The 24120-nt window shown below is 39.1% G+C and overlaps 1 protein-coding gene across 3 annotated transcripts in view; it reads right to left on the bottom strand.

Annotated features, from left to right (window-relative positions):
• FMO2 (flavin containing dimethylaniline monoxygenase 2) overlaps positions 1-18496 on the bottom strand; it is a 44198-nt gene extending 25702 nt beyond the window's left edge. For 2 of the 3 annotated variants that reach the window (NM_001163274.3, NM_001075162.2), the window contains 2 exon segments: positions 18377-18496; positions 17017-17154 (listed from right to left, as the gene is read on the bottom strand). In NM_001163274.3, the coding sequence (NP_001156746.2) occupies positions 17017-17148 (132 nt within the window). In that variant the 5' untranslated portion in view covers positions 17149-17154; positions 18377-18496. 3 annotated transcript variants of the gene reach the window in all.
• Between the last annotated feature and the right edge of the window lie 5624 nt (positions 18497-24120).

Genomic DNA, 24120 nt, shown 5'->3' with positions numbered 1-24120 from the left:
TCTTTGATTCTTTAAAGATGAAAAGGATATAAAAACTAAATTAAGTTTAAGAAAGATTATAAAGCTAATATTTAATCTAGAAGGAGCAAGCTTACAAAGCAAAAATAGATTCACTTATTACAAATATAAATACAAAATCTTATAAATTGTTTTTTGTTATGAAATGTAATTATATTGACTTCTAACAATCCATAGTTTATTCTCATGGCTAGTTATTCTAAGCAGTTTGGAAATAAAATTTATTTCTTTGAAAATATCCTAACATTCCAAATTTTCACTCTTTTGGGTGGATTTTATCTGCTCTGTTACTTGTAATAAGTGTAACTGAAACTTTAAATTCTTACCAATAAGAATATTTTTATTTTAATTATTTTAGTATTTTATTTTAATTATTTTAGCATCTTATTTTTATTTAAAAAATTTTATTTTTTTTATTGGCTTATAGTTGATTTACAGTGTTGTGGTAGTTTCTGCAGTACAGCAGAGTGAATCAGTTATACTTGCATCCACTCTTTTTTAGATTCTTTTCTCATGTGGGTCCTAGTCCTACAATTAGAGGCAAAACTGTCATTCTCAAATGCTAATCTATGGACTAATTCCAGTAGAAGAATTCAGGGGAGCTTTGAAAAGTATAAAAACGGTAAGTAGGTCTGGTTTGGGCCCAGACATCTGTATTTTAGAAGTGCTCCCCAGACATCTGTAGTTTGGAAGTGCTCCCCAGCTGACTCAATGCACAATGAACACTGAGACACACCCTTTATTAGAGTGTCATTGCTTTCTGTCCTCTCTCCTTTGGGCTGGTACTTCCCTAATTTCTGCCCTTGATCACTGAAAGAGCCTCCTAATTAAACTCGTTGACTCAGATACTGCCCACTGTCTTCACTGATTTCAGGGTAAATGGTACACTCGTTGGCATGTGACACAAGGTCCTCATCCAGACTCTGGCTCTTCTCTCCAGCCTCATCAGTTATCTCTCAGCCAACCTGCATCCTTCTTTCCAGCCACGTTACATGACTTTGTATTCTCTAAGTGTATCAAGTTTCACAAACCTCCACGCCTTTGCACATGCCATTTGCTTGGCCTAGATGGATTTTCACATATCTGATCTCTGTTTATTGTCAAGACAAATAAAAGTATCATACCCTTCTGCTGAGTGAAATTCTGTGCTTTCCATAACACTCAGTGTTTCAGCTTCTATAAATCTGCACTCTGGATTTTCTTTAGTTCCCGCCACACCCTGCTCCCGAAAAACGAGCCCTTTGATGGTAGGGACTGTACAATTGTGTCTTTTTAGTACCTAATATATTCCTGGTGCATATTATGCAACCAGGTAATATGTTTGTTGAATGAGTCAAAGAAGTCGTGTTAACCAGAGCATTTCCCCCTCATTGTAAATAGGGCTTAATGATACTAAAGTGAAAGTCAAGTTGCTCAGTCGTGTCCGACTCTTTGCGACCCCTTGGACTGTAGCCTATCAGGTTCCTCTGTCCATGGGATTTTCCAGGCAAGAGTGCTGGAGTGGATTGCCATTTCCTTCTCCAGGGGATCTTCCTGACCCAGGAATCGAACCCAGGTCTCCCGCATTGCAGGCAGATGTTTTACCGTCTGAGCCACCAGGGAAGCCCCATAATGATACTAAGATACTACTAAATGATACATTAAAATAGTAGTGTAATGGGAATAAGTAAATGGTTTTGCTGATAGTATGCTATAAACTTTATTTTATGCATGCAAATGTTATGATTTTGCTAATATTATGTTACAAACTTTATTCTATTCTATACATGTAAACATTACTTCTTTAAAAAAAATTATGGAGCTCCCGGGGGACCGGGTGGGACCAGAGAAAGCGAAGCCGACCTCGGCGGGGGCAGGAAGCGCACCTCCCCTTTTCCTAAAAGGAGCTCAGGCCCCGTATTGAAAAAAAAAAAAAAATTATGGAAAACTAACTAAAATTAGGGCTTTCCTCTGTAGCTCAGTTGGTAAAGAATCTGCCTTCAGTGCAGGAGACCTGGGTTTGATTCCTGGGTTGGGAAGTTCCCTTGGAGAAGGAAATGGCAACCCACTCCAATATTCTTGCCTGGAGAATCCCACAGACAGAGGAGCCTGGCAGGCTACAGTCCATGACGTCGCAGGAGTCGGATACAACTTAGTGACTAAACCACCAATCAAAATATATCTTAAACAGCTGGTAAAGAGGCTTAAGAACCATAGTATTTTATATTTGTTTTCCTGGAGAGTTACAAATATCTAACATGTTAAATTTGGTTCTATTAAATGGACAACAATGTACAAAAACATATATTGAATAATGCTGTGATACATTTATCACAGAGAACTTCCCAAAGTAAAACAAGGGTAAGGCGGTTATCTTTACAGGGAAGGAAATGACTCTTTGTTCTAAGCTAGTTCTGTCTAATGTTAAACTGAATATAATGTGCTGTTAAAAAAACATGCCAACTGAAACAGAAGAGAGGCTGTGAGGCATAGAATAAAGAAAGTACGTGTTTTGGTCAGTGCGAAAACGGCACCATATGGGAAATTCCTTTTGGTGATTTCCCGGGTGTCTACTTCACAGTCTCATCTATTATCAACATTTAAATTAGTAAATTTGATGGAGACAAATACAGATGATCAAATTTGTATATACCCAAGTGTGGAGGCATAGAAACTTGACAGAGGATTGAAACTTCAAACAAACACTTAATAAAGTGAGGTACAGGTGATTTACAATATTATATTACTTTCAGGTGTACAGATAGTGATTCAATATTTTCATACATTGTACTTCATTAGAACTGGTTACAAAATAATGGGTATATTTCCCTGTGCTGTACAATATATCCTTGTTGCTTAGCTTATTTGTTTTATACACAGTAGCTTGTATCTCTTAGTCCTACACTCCTAACTTGCCCCTCCTCTCTTCCCTCTCCCCGCTGGTAACCATTAGCTTGTTCTCTCTGTGAGTCTGTTTCTGTTTTATTATATACATTCATTTGTCTTATTTTTCAGGCACACATAACCAATAACAGAGTATCTGTCCTTCTCTGACTTGTTTCACTAAGCGTAATACTATCTAGGTCCATCCATAGGTTGTTACATGTGTCAGAATTTCATTATTTTCTATGGCTGAGTAGTATTCCATTATGTATACTGCCACATCTTTATCCATTCATCTGTTGATGGACATTTCATTTGCTTCCATATTTTGGCAGTTACAAACATTGGGGTGCATGTATCTTTTTGAATTTGTGTTTTTGGATATATACACAGCAGTGAAATTGCTGCATTGTATAGTAATTCTGTTTTTAATTTTTTGAGGAAATTCCATACTGTTTTCCACAGTGACTGTATTAACACACATTCCCGCCAACAGTATACAAGGGTTAGCTTTGTTCTACGTCCTTGCCAACATTTCTTATTTGTGGTCTTTTTGATAATAGCCACCCTGGTGTGAGGTAATATCTCATTATGGTTTTAATTTGCATTTCTCTGATTAGCAATGTTAAACATCTTTTCATATGCCTGTAGGCCATCTGTGTATCTTCTTTAGAGAAATATTTATTCAAGTCTTATGCCCATTTTTAAATTGGGTTGCTTCTTTTTTTGATACTGAGTTGTATAAGCTGTTTATATATTTTGAATATTAACCCCTTATCAGCCATATCATTTGCAAGCATTTTCTCCCATTCAGTAGGTTGTCTTTTCATTTTGTTGATGATTTCCTTTGCTGTGCAAAAGCTTTTAAGTTTTACTAGGTCTCATTTGTTTATTTTTGCTTTTGTTTTCTTTGCCTTAGACAAATAAAAAAAATATGTTATAATTTATATCAAAAAGTGTTCTGCCTATGTTCTTTTTTAGGAATTTTATGGTTTCAGGTCTTATATTTAGGTCTTTAATCCATTTTGAGTTTAATTTTTTATATGGTGTGAGTAAATATTCTTATATTATTCAACATAGAAAACTTAACAGAAGATTGAAACTTCATATAAACACTCTTTGATTAAGAATAAAACCAACTAGATAATGTCTAACATGCACAAATGTGAAATCCTATAATTAAGATTAAAAAATTAGTTTTTACAAAGATAGGATAATAGTGACCCAAGTCATCAATAATTCAGATGAAAAACACAGGGGTTTTAATTGATTCCAAGTTTAATATTCATCTTTAGAATTCTGTGAGATGAAGCATGAGGGTAAACATGTATAAGTTTAACTGCAATATTGTGGCTGGTTCTAAGACATCTTATTATGTCATCTCATTGTCATCTACCACTTATTAGTAACTATAGGCAAATCACTTACTTTGACTTTCTCACTTTTAAGTTGGAATTACTAAAAACTATTGTGAGTATAGAATGAGATAATTCATATGCAAGTAATTATATAAATGATAGCATTAGCTTTGCACATACTGAAAAAGCTAGTGCACATTAAACCTTTAGTAGAGGTGCAGCATTCAAACCTAGTGAAGCACAAGCTATAGTGGGAAAGTGTAAAATGAATTGACTGTAAATTTTTTGAGGGGAGTGATTTTTATCTGATTCATTCAGACTTTCATTTTTATTATTTTCCCACTACCTGTATCCCTTTGGGCAGGTTATTTATCCTAAACTCTTCATATGTTAAGTGAGGATAATCATAACACCTATGCCCTAGGAGTATTGTGAAGAAAAATGAGATGGTGCACAGCAAATGTTTCCTGTTGCTGGAGAAAAGTGCTAAAGTATATGTTAATTACCCACCTTTCTCATGTTCCAAAATGGCCACTAGGAAGTGCTAGAGAATCTTTCGGAAGAACTCAGCACCATCTGAGTTGGGCATGGGGCAGGAATTTTAAAATTTTAACTTGTCACCACTAAATGTATTAAGTGATCTTAGAAGAATTGTGTGTAAATATAGAAGTTAGAGAGTAACATATTTTAACATTGATTCTGATTGGTAGAGTTGTAGAGAGGCAAGTATTGCTGGAAGTGGGTGTGGAGGCTCCCAGCAGCATTTTCAGCAGCTCCTTCCTTGGCACTACTGTCTCCTGGAAATCCAGACCCTCACGTGGTCCCATTGGAGGCCTGTGAAATTTTGATTATTGTATGTTTCACTCTTCAGTGAAGACTTTGTCTTCTTTGGGTAGAGAAATTGTTTATATTTATCTCTTGGATATAGTTTTAAGGGAGGTTTGAAATGTGATATTGTTGCAAGTGCCAGGGAGCTATATACTTAACCATTTTATATCTAATAAGGCTTGGACTATAAAGCTGAGTGTTGAAGAATTGATGCTTTTGAACTGTGGTGTTGGAGAAGACTCTTGAGAGTCCCTTGGACAGCAAAGAGATCCAGCCAGTCCATCCTAAAGGAAATCGGTCCTGAATATTCATTGGAAGGACTGATGCTGAAGCTGAAACTCCAATACTTTGGCCACCTGATGCGAAGAACTGACTCATTTGAAAAGACCCTAATGCTGGGAAAGATCGAAGGTGGAGGAGAAGGGGACAACAGAAGATGAGATGGTTGGATGGCATCACTGACTCAATGGACATGAGTTTGAGTAAACTCTGGGAGTTGATGATGGACAGGGAAGCTTGGTATACTGCAGTCCATGGGGTTGCAAAGAGTTGGATACAACTGAGTGACTGAACTGAACTGAATTAATTCAAATTTTAACCTAACTTTTCTATCCCACAGGATGATATCTCTAATTCTGAAATTTTAGACATCAGGAATGTGATAGCAGGAGAAATATTTTGGGGCAGAAAGAATCTTCCTGGAATTAATCAAATCATATATATATATATATATATATATATTAACTGAAGCATAATTGGCATACAATATTGTATTAATTTCAGATGTAGGACATAATGGTTGCCATTTGTATGCATTGTGAAATGATCACCACAGTAAGTCCTATTTCTCATTTGTCGTGATAAAAAGTTATGGAGTTTATTGTGCTTTTTAGTTTGATGGAGTCCCATTTGTTCATTTTTGCTTTTGTTGCAATTGTTTTCAAGTCAGATACAAAAAAATCATTACCAAGACTGATGTCAAGAAGCTTACTGCTTCCATTTTCTTCTAGGAGTTTTATGGTTTCTGATCTTGTGTTCAAGTCTTTGATCCATTTTGAAACAGTTTTGTGTGTTGTGTAAGATAGAGATCCATTTTCAGTTTTTCACAGTGGCTGTTCAGTTTTCCCCACACCATTTATTGGAAAGACTATTCTTGCCCCATTGTGTATTCTTGACTCCTTTGTTGTAAATTAATTGACCCTATATATGTGGCTTTATTTCTGGACTCTCTGTTCATTTCCATTGACTTATGTGCTATTTTTTTTATGACAGTACCATTCTGTTTCTTGACTACTAACACTTTGTAATAGTTTGAAATCAGAAAGCATGATGCCTCCAGCTTTGCTATCCTTTCTCAAGACGGCTTTCACTATTCAGGATCTTTTTATCAGTTCAGTTCAGTTTGCTCAGTCATGTCTGACTCTTTGCAACCCCATGGACTGCAGCACACCAGGCTTCCTTGTCCATCACCAACTTCTGGAGCTTATAACAAACTCATGTCCATCGAGTTGGTGATGCCATCCAACCATCTCATCTTCTGTTGTCCCCTTCTCCTCCTGCCTTCAATCTTTCCCAGTATCAGGGTCTTTTCAAATGAGTCAGTTCTTTGCATCACGTGGCCAAAGTATTGGAGTATCAGCTTTAGCATCCGTCCTTCCAATGGATATTCAGGACCGATTTCCTTTAGGATGGACTGGTTGGATCTCCTTGCAGTCCAAGGGACTCTCAAGAGTCTTCTCCAACACCACAGCTCAAAAGCATCAATTCTTCGGTGCTCAACTTTCTTTAGAGTCCAACTCTCACATTCATACATGACTACTGGAAAAACCAAAGCTTTGACTAGACAGATCTTTGTTGACAAAGTAATGTTTCTGCTTTTTAATATGCTGTCTAGCTTGGTCATAACTTTTCTTCCAAGGAGAAAGTGTCTTTTAATTTCATGGCTGCAGTCACCATCTGCAGTGATTTTGGAGCCCGAAAAAGTAAAGTCTGTCACTGTTTCCATTGTTTCTCTATTTGCCATGACATGATGGGACCAGATGCCATGATTAGTTTTCTGAACGTTGAGTTTTAAGCCACCTTTTTCACTCTCCTCTTTCACTTTCATCAAGAGGCTCTTTAGTTCTTCTTCGCTTTCTGCCATAAGGGTGGTATCATCTGCATATCTGAGGTTATTGATATTTCTCCCAGCAATCTTGATTCCAGTTTGTGCTTCATCTAGCCCAGCGTTTCTCATGAAGTACTCTGCATATAGGTTAAATAAGCAGGATGACAATATACAGCCTTGATGTACTCCTTTCCTGATTTGGGACCAGTCTGTTGTTCCATGCCCAGTTCTAACTGTTGCTTCCTGACCTGCGTATAGGTTTCTTAGGAGGTGGGTAAGGTGGTCTGTATTCTTGTCTCTTGAAGAATTTTCCACAGTTTGTTGTGATCCACACAGTCAAAGGCTTTGGCATAATCAATAAAGCAGAAGTAGATGTTTTCCCGGAACTCTCTTGCTTTTTTCAATGATCCAACAGTTGTTGGCAATTTGATCTCTGGCTCCTCTGGCTTTTCTAAATCCAGCTTGAACATTTGGAAGTTCATGCTTCACATAATGTTGAAGCCTGGATTGGAGAATTTTGAGCACTACTTTGCTAGGGTAATGAACCCGGTGAACGTGTCCGCTCTTCTTGGTCTGTCCGCGGCCCCTCGCCTGTCTTTCCCCCTGCCCGTTGGGGAGGGTGAGGAAGGCAGGGGTTGGGCGGCCTCTGGCCCTGTCCTTAGGTCTCCTGTCCCCCGCCTTGGGGCGTCAGTGGGCCGTTGGTCTTCTGACACAGCAGATACTCTCGCTTCGCCTTCTCCGCGGGTGCCCCGCGAGCGGGCCCTCCCCGCGGTGGGGAGGGCTGTGCCACTGCCGCGCTGCGCACGCCACGTGGGTGTGTGAGCGTGCCTCATTTGACCCTCGGTGGTGCCCCTGGAGCGCTCCAGGTCGTCCCTCTGGTGCCTGAGGCCGAGCAGTGGTGTTGTTTCCCTTAATCCGGTGTCCCCCTTGGGTCCCTGCCGCAATGGTGTGTGTGACCCATGAGTGGCTCTCTTTAGGGGGGTGGGTAGAGACGGTAGGAGAGGTGTGCCTGTTCCCCTCGTCGTGGAGGCTGACGGATGAGGCCTTGCAGGGGGCGGGACGCAGGCTCTGCTCCGGCCCTGACCGCGCACACGCTCCTGTGTGGTCGTCCGCTTACCTGTGCCGCAGACCCCTCCCGCCCAGCTGAGGACTGGCAGCTCCTGGAGCGCCTCCATGGGCCCGAAGGAGAGACGATCTGGGTGAGGGACGGCACGCCCTCGGTGAGAAAGCCTTCTCTAGCGATCCGAGAGGGACAGCCGCTACCCCTCCCGAGTGCGCAGTGGCCACCGCCAGAGCACGTGGGCAGAACCCCCTCCCCACCCACCCCTCCTCTCTGTTGGGGGTGGGTGTGCCGGCCCCGCGGTGGGGCCGTGTGCCGCTCCTTGCCTTTTTTTTTCCTGAAACTTCCCTGGTGGCTTAGATGGTAAAATGTCTGCCTACAAGGCGGGAGACCCGGGTCAGGAAGATCCACTGCAGAAGGAAATGGCAACCCACTCTAGTACTCTTGCCTGGAAAATCCCATGGATGGAGGAGTCTCCTAGGCTACAGTCCATGGGGTCGCTGAGGGTCGGACACGACTGAGTGACTTCACTTTCACTTTCTTGCTAGCGTTTGAGATGAGTGCAATTGTGCGGTAGTTTGAGCGTTCTTTGGCATTGCCTGCCTTTGGGATTGGAATGAAAATTGCTCTTTTCCTGTCCTGTGGCCACTGCTGAGCTTTCCATATTTGCTGGCATATTGACTGCAGCACTTTCACAGCATCATCTTTTAGGTTTTGAAATAGCTCAACAGGAATTCCATCACCTCCACTAGCTTTATTTGTAGTGATGCTTAGTGATCACACCATCATGGTTATCTGGGTCATGAAGATCTTTTTTGTATAGTTCTGTGTATTCTTGCCACCTCTTCTTAATATCTTCTGCTTCTATTAGGTCCATACCATTTCTGTCCTTTATTGTGCCCATCTTTGCATGAAATGTTCCCTTGGTATCTCTAATTGTCTTGAAGAGATCTTTAGTCTTTCCCATTCTATTATTTTCCTCTATTTCTTTGCCCTGATCACTGAGGAAGGCTTTCTTATCTCTCCATTCTTTGGAACTCTGCATTCAAATGGGTATATCTTTCCTTTTCTCCTTTGCCTTTTGCTTCTCTTCTTTTCTCTGCTATTTGTAAGGCCTCCTTGGGCAACCATTTTGCCACTTTGCATTTCTTTTTCACTGCCTCCTGTACAATGTCACGAACTTCCGTCCATAATTCTTCAGGCTATCTGTCTATCAGATCTAATCCCTTGAATCTATTGGTCACTTCCACTGTATAATCATAAGGGATGTGATTTAGGTCATACCTGAATGGAGAAGGAAATGGCAACCCACTCCACTGTTCTTGCCTGGAGAATCCCAGGGATGGGGAGCCTGGTGGGCTGCCATCTATGGGGTCCCACAGAATCAGTCATGACTGAAGCGACTTAGCAGTAGCAGCAGCATACCTGAATGGTCTAGTGGTTTTCCCTACTTTTTTCAATTTAACTCTGAATTTGGTAATAAGGAGTTCATGATCTGAGCCACAGTCAGCTCCAGGTCTTGTTTTTGCTGACTGTATAGAGCTTCTCCACCTTTGGCTGATCTTGTCTGGATTCTATGCAAATTTTAGGATCTTTGTTATATAAAATGATCTTTTATGGTCCTAAAAATTTTAGGATTGCTTGTTATATTTCTGTGAAAATGCCGTTGGAATTTTGATAGAGATTGCATCGAATCCTTAGATTGCTTTGGGTAATATGGACATTTTCACAATATTAATTCTTCCAATTGGTCGGCATGGAATATCTTTCCATTTATTTGTGTCTTCTTCAACTTCTTTCATTAATATCTTATAATTTTCAATGTACAGATATTTCACTTTCATAGTTAAGTGTACTTAATTTATTCTTTTTGACACAATTATTAATAGGGTTATTTTCATAATTTATTTTTCTGATAGTTCATTCTTAGTGTATAAAAAACTATAGACTTCTGTACATTAATTTTATACCTGCAACTGAATTTGTTCTAATTTTTTTTGGTGGCGTCTTTAGAGGGTGTGTATATATATATGTATATCTATATATATACACACACATATACATATATGTATATATATACACACACATATATACACATTCATCTATTTACATATACATATATATTGGAGAAGGCAATGGCACCCCACTCCAGTACTCTTGCCTGGAAAATCCCAGGGATGGAGGAGCCTCGTAGGCTGCAGTCCATGGGGTCGCTAAGAGTCGGACACGACTGGGCGACTTCACTTTCACTTTTCACTTTCATGCATTGGAGAAGGAAATGGCAACGCACTCCAGTATTCTTGCCTGGAGAATCCCAGGGACGGGGGAGCCTGTTGGGCTTCTGTCTATGGGGTTGCACAGACAGAAACGACTGAAGCGACTTAGCAGCAGCAGCAGTATATATATATAGTCTATAGTCTATATATAAGAATCATATTATCCACAACAGTTACAATTTACTTCTTCTTTCCAGTTTGGATGCCTTTTATTTCTTTTTTCTAACTAGCTACTCTGGCTAGGACTTCCAGTCAATACTATGTTGCATGAAATTAGGAAGAGTGGGCATCTTTGTTTTGATCTTAAAAGATTTCAGTTTTTCATCATTGAATATGCAGTTAGCTATAGGCTAGTCATACCACCTTTATTATGTTGGGGTATATTTCATCTATACTCATTGAGAATTTTTTTTTCTGTAAATGGATGTTAAATTTTGTCAAAAGTTTTTTGTATCTATTGAAAAGATCATGATTTTTGTCCTTCATTTTGTTAAGGTGGTATATCACACTGACTGATTTGAGTATGTTGAACTATCTTTGCATTCCTAGAATAAATCCTGCTTAACCATGGTATATAATCTTTTTAATATATTATTGAATTCAGTTTGTTAATATTTTGCTGAGGATTTTTGCATCCATGTTCATTAGGAATATAGGTCTATAATTTTCTTTTTTGTGGTATTCTTGTCTTGTTTTGGTGTCAAAGTAATTCTGATCTCATAAAATAAGATTTGAAGTGTTCCCTCCTGTTCAGATTTTTGGAGAAGTTAGGTATTAAATAGGGAAGGATATGTAATAAATATTTTTTGAACGCTTGGTAGATTTCACCAGTGAAATCATCTGGTCCTGGACTTTTGTTAAGTTTTTTTGTTTGTTTTAACTGATTCAATTAATCTGATTCAATCTCCTTACTAGTAACAGCCTGTTTAGATTTTCTGTTTCTTCATGATTTAGTCTTAGAAGATTGTATGTTTCTAGGAATTTGTCCATATTTTCTAGGTTGTTCAATTTGTTGACATATAATTATTCATAGTAGTATTTTATGATCATTTGTACTTCTTTGGTATTAGTTTTAACTCTTATTTTTTTCTAATTTTACTCATTTGAATCCTCTTTTTTACTTAGTTTAAAGTTTTATCAATTTTGTTTATTTTTCAAAGAGTCAACTCTTTTATTGATATTTTCAATTGCTTTTTCAGTCTCTATTTTATTTTTTATTAAACTTTTTATTTTGTATTGGAGTATAGCCAGTTAATAATGTTGTGATAGTTTCAGGTGGACGGCAAAGGGACTCAGTCATACTCAGCCATGTTCATATTACCCCCCACATTTTATGTTTTAATGTCACATTTTATGTCTTTTCTGTGTATCCTTTAGATAATCATTGTAGTTATAGTTTTTCAACCACTTTTGTTAAAAATATTTTTAAAATTGAGGTATATTTGATGTAAAATATTATGTAAGTTTTAGGTATATAACAGAGTGGTTCAGAATTTTTAAAGATTATACTCCATTTATAGTTACAAAATATTCACTACAGCTTATTTATGGAGAAGGAAATGGCAACCCAGTCCAGTATTCTTTCCTAGAAAATCCCATGGTTAGAGGAGTCTCACAGGTTGGAGTCCATGGGGTCACAGAAGAGCTGGACACAACTTAGCAACTAAATAGAATAGTTTATTTTATACCTAACAGTTTGTACCTCCTAATCTCCTACTCCTTTCCCCCTTCCCATCCTCCCTCTCCCTACTGGTAACCACTGGTTTGTTCTCTATAGCAGTGAGTCTGTTTCTGTTTTGTTATATTCAACAGTTTGCTTTATTTTTTAGATTCTACATATAAGTGAAATCATATAGTATTTGTTTTTCTCTGTCTGACATTTCACTTAGCACAATACTCTCCAAGTCCATTCATATTGTTGCAAATGGCAAAATTTTATTATTTTTATGGCTAAATAGTATTTCATTATGTATGTATATATTATATATATATACATGGTATACATAGTATACACACACACATCACATCTTCTTTATCCATTCATCTGTTGGTGCATACTTATGTTGCTTCCATATCCTGCCAATTGTACACAATGCTGCTATGAACATTGGGGTGCATGTATCTTTTTGAATTAGTGTTTTTTTTTTTTCAGATAAATAATCAGAAATGGTATTGCTGGGTCATATGGTTAAGTTCTCGTTTAGTTTTTTGAGAAACTGTACTGTTTTCCACTGTGGCTGCATGCACCAATTTACGTTTCCACTACCAGTGTGTGGAAGTTCCCTTTTCTCTACATCTTTGCCAACATTTGTTATGTGTGTGTGTGTGTGTGTTTAACTGATAGCCATTCTGACAGACATCTGTTTCCTTCCTGAGGTTAGGGGTGTTTTCAGCCATTACTTCTTCAAATAAGTTTTCTGTGCCCTTCTCTCTCTCTTCTCCTGAGACATCTACAATCCAAATGTTACTCCATTTGATGCTGCCCTCTAGGTCCCTTAAGCTGTCTTCACTTTTTAAATTCTTTTTGCTGCTCTGTTTTGGTGAATTCCACTACCCTGTCTTCCAGATCATCGATTCTTTCTTTGCTTCATCTAGTCTGCTGTTGAACCTCTTCAGTGTATTCTTCAGTTTAGCTATTATATTCTTCAGCTCTAAGGCTTCTGTTTGGTACTTTTCTATCTTTTTGCTGTACTGAAATGTTTGATACATTTTCTGTCTTTTTGCTGAACTTCTTGCTGTGTTTATTCATTCTTTTCAGTGTTTTATGACCATGACTTTTAGGGCTTTACAGATAAATTATATATCTTGTTTCATTAAGTTTAAAACATTTTTATTGGCATATAGTTGACTTACAATGTTGTGTTAGTTTCAGGTGTACAGCAAAGTGATTCAATTATACATATATCTACTTTTATTTCTTTTTTAGATTCTTTTCCCATATAGGCTTCATTATGGTTTTTTTTTTTTCCCCTGGGGTTTTATTGTTATTTCATTTGGAACATTTCTCTGTCTCTGAGTTGGTTTCTATGTACCAGGTAAAACAGCTATCTCACCCAGTATTGAGGGAGTGGCATTGTGTAAGAGAAGAAACTTATCATTTTACCTTGCCCTACCCCTTGGCTGTCTCTCAAGCCTTCTGAGTATCTGAGCAGTCAAAGTTTTTAATAGGCCCCAGTTGTTGAGGTGCCAAGAACTCTCTGTCTTATTTTTTTTGTCAGACTGTGGAACCCAGAACATAATCCACCCTGTGCTGGTCTTCAGAGCCAAGCATGCCAGGGGCATCCACTGTGTGGTCTGCACCTACCCACCAGCTTTGGTGGAGCCCTGGGAGTGGCTTGGGGGTCAGGGTACTTGATTAGCAGGCTTTAGTAGGACCAAAGGATCAGTGTATGGGCAGGGTGCAGTGAGCAGCAAGCGGTGCTAGTAATGGAGGGGAGAATGCAAAAATGGTTCTGGCTAGTGCCTCCATCTCCAGCGACAGTCCCAACAAGTTCCTGCACCTCTGGCAGATGCTCTAAGACTAGTAAATGAAACTCCTTCACATATGGTCTAGGCACTTCACACACTGCTGCTTTGTACTGGATTCCAGGGCAAATGAGTCTGTGCACGAGCTCTTTAAGAGCAGAATCCCCATTCCCTACAAGCCTAATATTCTCTTAGATGAAAGCCCTGTTGCTTTTCAAAGTCAGACATTTTGGAGGCTGGTCTCTCCAGAGCAGGTCCCAAGGGTTGGGGAGCCTGATGTGGGGCACAAACCCTTCACTTTTCAGGAAGAAGTGCTCTGTTCATGAGATCCCTCCCACATGTGTGTTGCTCTGCCAAGGATGGGGTTTGGGGAAAGATAATGCCTTTGCTTCTCCTACCTGTCTCAATGCAGCCCCTTTATTCTTTGTTGTGGCAGGCTTTTCAGCTCATTTTCAGGTCCTTCCCAGAGAGAGTTGCTCCATATGTAGCTGTGGATTTGTTGTGTACATGGGAGGAAGTAAGTTCAGGATGTTCCTACACTGCCTTCTCCTACCACCCATCAAGTCATATTTTTGATAGACCTCTCAAAAAAACTCTTACTCTTCTGTGTCCAAGTTAATGATAATTAAATAAGAGACCTTTGGCTCTTTGATAGTAAATCCCAAATTGGGTAATAAAACAAAGCAATGACAAATTTATCATTAAACATGGACTCATTGAAATTTCATGTTTCTTTCTTAGGTGAAAAAAAAAATCTACCTGGGGAAAATATCTGAAATGGAATCTATATGTGAACCCAGAGTAGGCAAAATAACACATCCTTGGGTAAGACAGAAATTTCCATTTAATCACAGCACCCTCTCAGGTAAAGCTATAATGATTCTAATGATTAGTTGTTAGTAAGAAATGAATGTGATTCAAGCTGTTTTCCAGTTTCTTCTCAGCAGTTACTGTTTTGTATAAGGATCAATATCTTCATTATTAGCTCTGAGTGTGCTTGAATAGTTGAAAACACAGATTTTTTTGTTTGGTATTTGAGCAATGTTTGCTGAATTTGTCTCATCATAGGATTTATTTGGGACTCATGTAAAAAAAAAAAAATATATATATATATATAGATTCCCTGCCTCAAAAGATTTTGACTCAGTAAGTCTGGGCTGGTGTCCAAGAATCCATATCTTTAAGAAACCTTCTAGGCATGTCTTATAATTATATACAGTTGAGAAACCCAATGCCAAAAAATTCCTCTTGGCACAAGAGTCATTTTGAACTGGGAAAGCACACATGTTAGATGTTCTTGCCATCTCCTTGATGAGTCAGCTTGTAGTGAGAGCCCTTTGGATGGTCTCTGCTGGTGTGAGAGTCTGCTTTCATGCACTCAAAATCTTTCACTTGTGTCTGGAGTGTTCCCACCAGTTTTAATATCTCATTTGAATGTACTTGATACATAATCTGAAAATCACTGCTCCTGAGTTCTGAGATAAAAATTTGTTTAACCTTTCTGAGCAGGAATGCAAATTATGGTTATAAGTAGGGGCTCCTGCTTCGGAGAAGGCAATGGCACACCACTCCAGTACTCTTGCCTTGAAAATCCCATGGATGGAGGAGCCTGGTAGGCTGCAGTCCATGGGGTCGCTGAGGGTCAGACACGACTGAGCGGCTTCACTTTCACTTTTCACTTTCATGCATTGGAGAAGGAAATGGCAACCCACTCCAGTGTTCTTGCCTGGAAAATCCTAGGGGCAGGGGAGCCTGGTAGGTTGCCATCTATGGGGTTGCACAGAGTTGGATACGACTGAAGCAGCTTAGCAGTAGCAGCAGCAGGGGCTTCTGCTTAGGTGTCATGGAGACTAAGGTTTGAATGTTGGTTCCTACAGCTGAGTGACCAGTCATTTAACCTCCATCAGCTTCTGTTTGCTTGTCTATAAAATATGAATATAGGTATCATAGCTAATGTTTGCCATATTTGAAGTTCTTTGCATAAAATATCTTCCTTTATTTTTAAAACAGTACTATGAGATAATCATACTTTCTGTTGTTCCTCATTATACAGCTGAGAAAACTAAGACACAGGAATGTAAATAACTTGCTCAAGGTCTCACACCTAGGAGATGGCCAGCTAATTATTTACTTAAAAGATTATGGGAAGAAATAGTTATAAATCTTTATAGCTATCTATCTTTGTATCTTTCTTTAATTTTTTTTTCACCTGAGTAATTTATTTATTTATTATACATATTTCAATGCCATTCTCCCAAATCATCCCACCCTCTCCCTCTCCCACAGGGTCCAAAAGACTGTTCTATACATCAGTGTCTCTTTTGCTGTCTCATATACAGGAGGGACAACTAGTATTACCAGTATTTGAGTTTGGCTAATGGAATAAATTTAATGAGTAAAATATCGTTAAAAAGTATAGTATAGTATAAAACTATATACTTTTATAAGCATACTTTTATATGTATATACTCTTATACATATAAAAGTATAAAAACATATACTTTTATACATATAAAAAGTATAGTATACTTCAAGGATAGGGAAGCCTGGTGTGCTGCAGTCTGTGGGGTTGCAGACTTGGACATGACTGAGCGACTGAACAATAACAATAGATACTTCAAGAGTGCCCATAGTTACACTAGAATGTTATCAGAAAGCCAAGCAAACGTTGTTTATTTTATTGTCAGAAAAAAGTCAGCAGTAATAAGAGCTCCCTCTCTGAAAAAGCAAGTGCTCAATGGTTAGACTATAAGTCGTGTCTTGAACAGAATGCCTCTCACTTCTATTTTGTAAAATGTTCTCTAATATCATTATATTGCTTTGAGAATAACAAAAATGTGGGCTGCAAGACAATCGTTGCATCCAGAGGAAAAGATTCTTTCACATGTCGTGTTGGCTACCTGGGCACCAGTCTATTTCTTTAGTTCCTGCTTGAAGTAAATCTGATCAAAACTGCTAAAGAAAAGCCAAGGTGTCTCAGTAGTATGAATCACCCTACAATAGCAGAACAACCTGTTCAAGAAACAAGAAGATCTCACTTACTTTGAATCTCCACAGTCCTCCAATATCTTCAGTCCTCTCAAAGCAAGTGGGTTCGAGTCCCTCATCCACACAGCACTTGAGAGAGGCCAGGCCGCTGACCCCAGCTCCAATCACTGCCACCTTCTTTGCCATGGTATCCTGTCAAGGAGTTGATCAATTAATGCTGCTTCACTGAGGCAACAGGTAAGACCGTCCTTATTGTGTGGACAGTAACTGGCTTTAAATGCTGTAGCAGTGGTCATTTAATAAGCAGCACTATTTGAATAAAATGCCTCACCAATCAAATCCCAGTCTCCTCTTCCCCTTGAAAGAAGCCAAGTTGTGTCACGTCTTGGTTTAACGTTTAAAAGCAACCTATTTAACAAAGCCAACCGATTCAAAAACATAGTACCAGGGATATGAGCCAGTCTTCAGTTAAGTTCCTTTTTTTGAAATTTTATTTTGAAACAATTTTATTCAGTGTGTCTTTTTTCTTTTTGCATGAGAGACTACCACTTCCCCCTTAATAAAGACATGCTGCTGCTGCTGCTGCTAAGTCGCTTCAGTCCTGTCCGACTCTGTGCGACCCCATAGATGGCAGCCCACTGGGCTCCCCCGTCCCTGGGATTCTCCAGGCAAGAACCCTGGAGTGGGTTGCCATTTCCTTCTCCAGGGGATTTTCCCAACCCAGGGATCGAACTCAGGTCTCCCGCATTGGAGGCAGATTCTTAACCACAACTGAGGTATCAGGGAAGCCCAAGACATAATGGTACTGCACACTTTAAATAAAGTGCAGTATAATATAAACCTAACATTGGGAAGGAAAAGAATTTGTGTGACACGTTATTTGGAGGGTCTGGAAATGAACCTGCAGTCTTTCTCACCTGTGCCTGTACTGTCAAACAATGAACACAGTTTTCAAGAGACTGAGAATAAGCTAGACTTCAGTACTTCAGTGCCGAGGAGTCCCAACATTCAGAGTCCCCAAAGCGAGCAGAAGGCTTTCCTTGTGCAAGGATGACTAGACCCGTCATCTTCCAAGTACTGTCATTACTGCCCTAGAGTAGAGGGTTCTCCTTCTTCTCCAGACGTTGGCCGACGAGTCCTTAAGGGTTCGTCAAGCCATAATCAAGAGGGAAGGAAAGGTGCTGGGCGAGATTACGCAGCAGGGGCGGGAGCGCGGGAACCGGAGCCCTCTGATAAACGCTCTCCCTCCTCGCCCTGTTACGGAGAATGTGAGCGAGAACCGGCTTCCAGCTCAAACAGGAGACGTAGCTCCCGCGCGGCTACGCTGGGCCCGCTCCCCGCTTCCTCTTCAGTTAAGTTCTTCAGAGTACCGAACTTTTGTTTTTGAGTCTTTTTCCCCAGCTATCATCCTTACCTCTGTTTTTGTCTTTGAGTGCGCTGACAGTAGTTTTCTGTGTAGATTGTGTGCTGGGAGGTAATCAGAAGCGTTTTAAGAGTCAGAGGAACCTGTGGGCAATAGGAGCTTGCAGTCCTCCGCCTCCTCCTCTGGCATTCTGCCAGCTGAAACTTCAAAGTCTTTGTCAGGAGTCCTGAAATGAAGCAAGAGGCTTATATCCTGAGATCCAAGGTAAAGGTTACAGTAACAGCATCGTACAGGTGCCCATGTATCATACAGAGAGTTTAAAAATCCTCTTTATTGATATAATGGATATAATCAATGCTCATTAACAAGTTAGCAAATATGCTCATAAAAAGAAACCCAAATTATTCCTTTATCCACCATAACATTTTTGTTTATCTTTCATATCTATATATGTAGATAATACATACACATAAACAAAAATGGAATCGCACTCTACATATAATTTCCAACTTGATTTTTCACTCTACAATATAGCAATACCTTTATATCTATAGCAGCATTTTTTTATAAAACACTGAACATGTGTATTTATTTTTTTTAAATAATAACTCCAAAATACACTTTAACAACAACCATTAATTGGATAATGTAATATAGAAGCACATAAAATGTTTAAAAATGGCACAGGTTTAGCAAAGTGGATGAATAGAAAAGGAAATACCAAAACCCAGTATAACAATACTAAAATAAATTCAGTAGATTTCCATAGGTCATACATATACATTAGAGGACATAATGCAAAAAAATCATATTTATTCAAAACATTCCAAAATAATATTAGTCATAATAAGAACAGTGCAAAAGAACTAAATTTTGAAGTGAAAAGCAAAGGAGAAAAGGAAAGATATAAGCATCTGAATGCAGAGTTCCAAAGAATAGCAAGGAGAGATAAAAAAAGCCTTCCTCAGCGATCAATGCAAAGAAATAGAGGAAAATAACAGAATGGGAAAGACTAGAGATCTCTTCAAGAAAATTAGAGATACCAAGGGAACATTTCATGCAAAGATGGGCTCGATAAAGGACAGAAATGGTATGGACCTAACAGAAGCAGAAGATAGTAAGAAGAGGTGGCAAGAATACATAGAAGAACTATACAAAAAAGATCTTCATGACCCAGATAAGCACAATGGTGTGATCACTCACCTAGAACCAGACATCCTGGAATGTGAAGTCAAGTGGGCCTTAGGAAGCATCACTACGAACAAAGCTAGTGGAGGTGATGGAATTCCAGTTGAGCTATTCCAAATCCTGAAAGATGATGCTGTGAAAGTGCTGCACTCAATATGCCAGCAAATTTGGAAAACTCAGCAGTGGCCACAGGACTGGAAAAGGTCAGTTTTCATTCCAATCCCAAAGAAAGGCAATGCCAAAGAATGCTCAAACTACCGCACAATTGCACTCATCTCACACGCTAGTAAAGTAATGCTCAGAATTCTCCAAGCCAGGCTTCAGCAATACATGAAGCGTGAACTTCCAGTTGTTCAAGCTGGTTTTAGAAAAGGCAGAGGAACCAGAGACCAAATTGCCAACATCCACTGGATCATCGAAAAAGCAAGAGAGTTCCAGAAAAACATCTATTTCTGCTTTATTGACTATGCCAAAGCCATTAACTGTGTGGATCACAATAAACTGTGGAAAATTCTTCAAGAGATGGGAATACCAGACCACCTGACCTGCCTCTTGAGAAATTTGTATGCAGGTCAGGAAGCAACAGTTAGAACTGGACATGGAACAACAGACTGGTTCCAAATAGAAAGAGGAGTACATCAAGGCTGTATATTGTCACCCTGCTTATTTAACTTAGATGCAGAGTACATCATGAGAAACACTGGGCTGGAAGAAGCACAAGCTGGAATTAAGATTGCCTGGAGAAATATCAATAACCTCAGATATGCAGATGACACCACCCTTATGACAGAAGGTGAAGAGGAACTAAAAAGCCTCTTGATGAAGGTGAAAGAGGAGAGTGAAAAAGTTGGCTTAAAGGTCAACATTCAGAAAATGAAGATCATGGCATCTGGTCCCATCACTTCATGGGAAATAGATGGGGAAATGGTGGAAACAGTGTCAGACTTTTTTTTGGGGGGGGTCCAAAATCACTGCAGCCATGATGGTGACTGCAGCCATTAAATTAAAGATGCTTACTCCTTGGAAGGAAAGTTATGAACAACCTAGAAAGCATATTGAAAAGCAGAGACATTACTTTGCCAACAAAGGTTTGTCTAGTCAAGGCTATGGTTTTTCCTGTAGTCATGTATGGATGTGAGAGTTGGACTGTGAGGAAGGCTGAGCACCAAAGAATTGATGGTTTTGAACTGTGGTGTTGGAGAAGACTCTTGAGAGTCCCTTGGACTGCAAGGAGATCCAACCAGTCCATCCTAAAGGAGATTTCTGGGTGTTCTTTGGAAGGAATGATGCTAAAGCTGAAACTCCAGTACTTTGACCACCTCATGCGAAGAGTTGACTTATTGGAAAAGACTCTGATGTTGGGAGGGATTGGGGGCAGGAGGAGAAGGGGACTACAGAGGATGAGATGGCTGGATGGCATCACTGACTCGATGGACGTGAGTCTGAGTGAACTCCAGGAAATGGTGATGGACAGGGAGGCCTGGCGTGCTGCGATTCATGGGGTCGCAAAGAGTTGGACACGACTGAGTGACTGAACTGAACAGAGAGAATTCATACTTATGAATGAGAAGGCCATATAAGGAGGTCAACTTTTTGTCAAAATTAACCTACAAATTTCACACAGTCTCAAATAAACTCAGAGCAGTGCTTTTATTTATTTATTTTTTAAAATTTATTTATTTATTTTAATTGGAGGCTAATTACTTTACAATATTGTAGTGGTTTTTCCCATACATTGACATGAATCAACCACAGATGTACATGTGTCTCCATCCTGAACCCCCCTCCCACCTCCATCCCCATCCCATCCCTCAGGGTCGTCCCAGTTATAGCAGCATTTTTAAAATGGCTGCATGAATTCCATTTTGTTGATGGATTAATTTTCCATCTAACAAATACCCATTTCTATATCTGACATATCACCATGCCTGGACAAATGATCTCATGGAATTTACATTCTTTTAAAAATCTTTTAAAACACACACACACACACACACATATACAGACACACACACGAGCATCCCTGGTGGCTCAGATGGTAAAGAATCTGCCTGCAATGCAGAGGCCTGGGTTCAATCCCTCAGGTGGGAAGATCCCCTGGAGAAGGGAATGGCTACCCACTCCAGTACTCTTGCCTGGAGAATTCCATGGATAGAGGAGCCTGGCAGGCTATAGTCCAGGCAAGAATACTGGAGTAGGTTGCCATGCCCTTCTCCAGGGGATCTTCCCAACCCAGGGATAGAACCCATGTCTCTTTTCTACCTGTATTGGCAAGCTGGTTCTTTGCCACTAGTGCCCCCTGGGAAGCTCCAGTAAAGACATCCCAAAGTTGCAGTTATGAGGCCTCAACACTATGTGAGTAATGCCCTAATTGGGGCATGTTGTGCTGCCGAGACCAATATCTTTCTATTCAATTCTTTATCTCTCAGGGAAAAACTGCCCTAACGTTCCTTTTGCTATATTGTCATTTCTACTTTTGGTATTCTCATTTCTACTTTTGCATCCTGGAAGGCAAATTAGAAGTAAACACAAGCTTACATATATCATTCAATGGATGGTTTTAAGCATAGATTGGTCTAGCTCCAGATTTATGAAAAATCAAAACCAAAAATAATGCCAAACATTTCACTAAATCTGAATGATCATGGCTTTGCTAAAACATTCAATTTTTATTTCTAAACAAAATATTTGATCCTACAAGATTATAATGGAAGGAAATAGAAAAACACTGGAAACAAACAAAATGTTCATCAATAGAAGACTGGGTTCAGTGAATTACAGTCCATCCATATAGTCAAATAATATGCAGCTTTGAGGAGTGAGAAACTTCTCTATATACTGCTTGCCAAGATATGTTATTAAATGAAAAAAGAAAGGTACAGAGCAGTATATGTACCATGGTATATTTGGTGTAAAACCAAAAGAATAAAACAAAAATGCATTTTAGTTTTCTCATATTTGCATAAATAAACTGAAAAGCTATTCAGGAGGTTAATAAAAGTGAATACTCAAGGGGATCAGAGAATGGGAACTGAAAAGTAGGGAGATGGGACCTTGGTAGATAGAGGCCATGAGTGAATATAAGATTTTTCATTTTTTTTTATTAAAAGTTTTTTGAACAATGAAAATATATAACTGTTGAAACAAGCACAATTGTTACTGTTTAGGACATCAAAAAAGCCTGTGCATTTGGATAACATCACTGAATCCTGGGTTCACCTAAGGAAAGTGTTTGATGCTTGTCTTACATGGTCACTACTGAAATAATGGAGCAATGAACTAAGGAACAAAAGGAGGATCTACCTAAAGAGGTAAATGACAGTCCCCATTCAGGAAGGCAGAAACTGATTGTATCTGATGAAATAGCAGTTTTATTCATGTCGATATATGGCAAAACCAATACAATATTGTAAAGTTAAAATATAAAAAAATATATTAAAAAAAACCAAAAACGTCTAAATCCTAGTCTTTGTAGAACTTGTTACAAATAAACTATAATGATTAATCATAATACCTTGCCTCCATTTCCAACTATCAAACTCTTACCCATCTTTGGGGTCTTTCCTGATCAACCCACACAGAAATTAGAACTTACATTGCTACTATTGAATTGTAACCTGCTCAAGTTTCTCTCATATACTGTGTCTGTTAGACTTCTTTACAACCAATAACCAACTGCAGTCGTTTCTATCAACTTAGTTTGTCTGAAATTTGGCCTCTTATCTCCATTATGCCTGCTACTATCAAAGTTCAGGTGGTTGTCCTTTCTTACTGAAAGTCTGATTGTCTCCTGACTCTCAGTTTTAGCCCATCACTGCCCTCCACCTTAACCACTCCTCCCCGCTGCCAGATTTATTCATTAAACTACAGGTGTAAATAAGAGAACTTCAGGCTAAGTATGGTTAACTGAACACATTTCTCTTCTGTTGCCCTTGAAATCCCACTAAAATATTAATAATAATACCCCCAAAAAGCATAAATTCAAAGGATACACAGAATAGGCGAGGAGATTACAGTAAAGAAGACAGAAAGAAAAACACCAGTACAGTATACTAATGCATATATATGGAATTTAGAAAGATGGTAACAATAACCCTGTATACGAGACAACAAAAGAGACACTGATGTATAGAACAGTCTTGTGGACTCTGTGGGAGAGGGAGAGGGTGGGATGATTTGGGAGAATGACATTGAAACATGAATAATATCATATATGAAACTAGTTGCCAGTCCAGGTTCGATGAATGATACTGAATGCTTGGGGCTGGTGCACTGGGACGACTCAGAGGGATGGTACGGGAAGGGAGGAGGGAAGGAGGTTCAGGATGGGGAACACGTGTATACCTGTGGCGGATTCATGTTGATATATGGCAAAACCAATACAATATTGTAAAGTTAAAAAAAAAAAAGAGCTACCAAAAAAAAAAAAAAAGAAGAAGACATGTCAACACATTTTTTTGAAGATGGGAATTGATTCATCAGAAATGAGAAAGTTAACGTATGTATTTGCATGAGAAATGGTAACACAAAAAAGGTGAATTAAATCAGATGATGTCAGGATGGCTTAGGAGTTGAAGGCATCAGGAACTGCAAGATGTTGGTAAGGA

The sequence above is a fragment of the Bos taurus genome, chromosome 16, assembly GCF_002263795.3.
Source record: "Bos taurus isolate L1 Dominette 01449 registration number 42190680 breed Hereford chromosome 16, ARS-UCD2.0, whole genome shotgun sequence".
Lineage (NCBI taxonomy): Eukaryota > Metazoa > Chordata > Mammalia > Artiodactyla > Bovidae > Bos > Bos taurus.
This window is presented reverse-complemented; position numbering and strand designations above follow the sequence as displayed.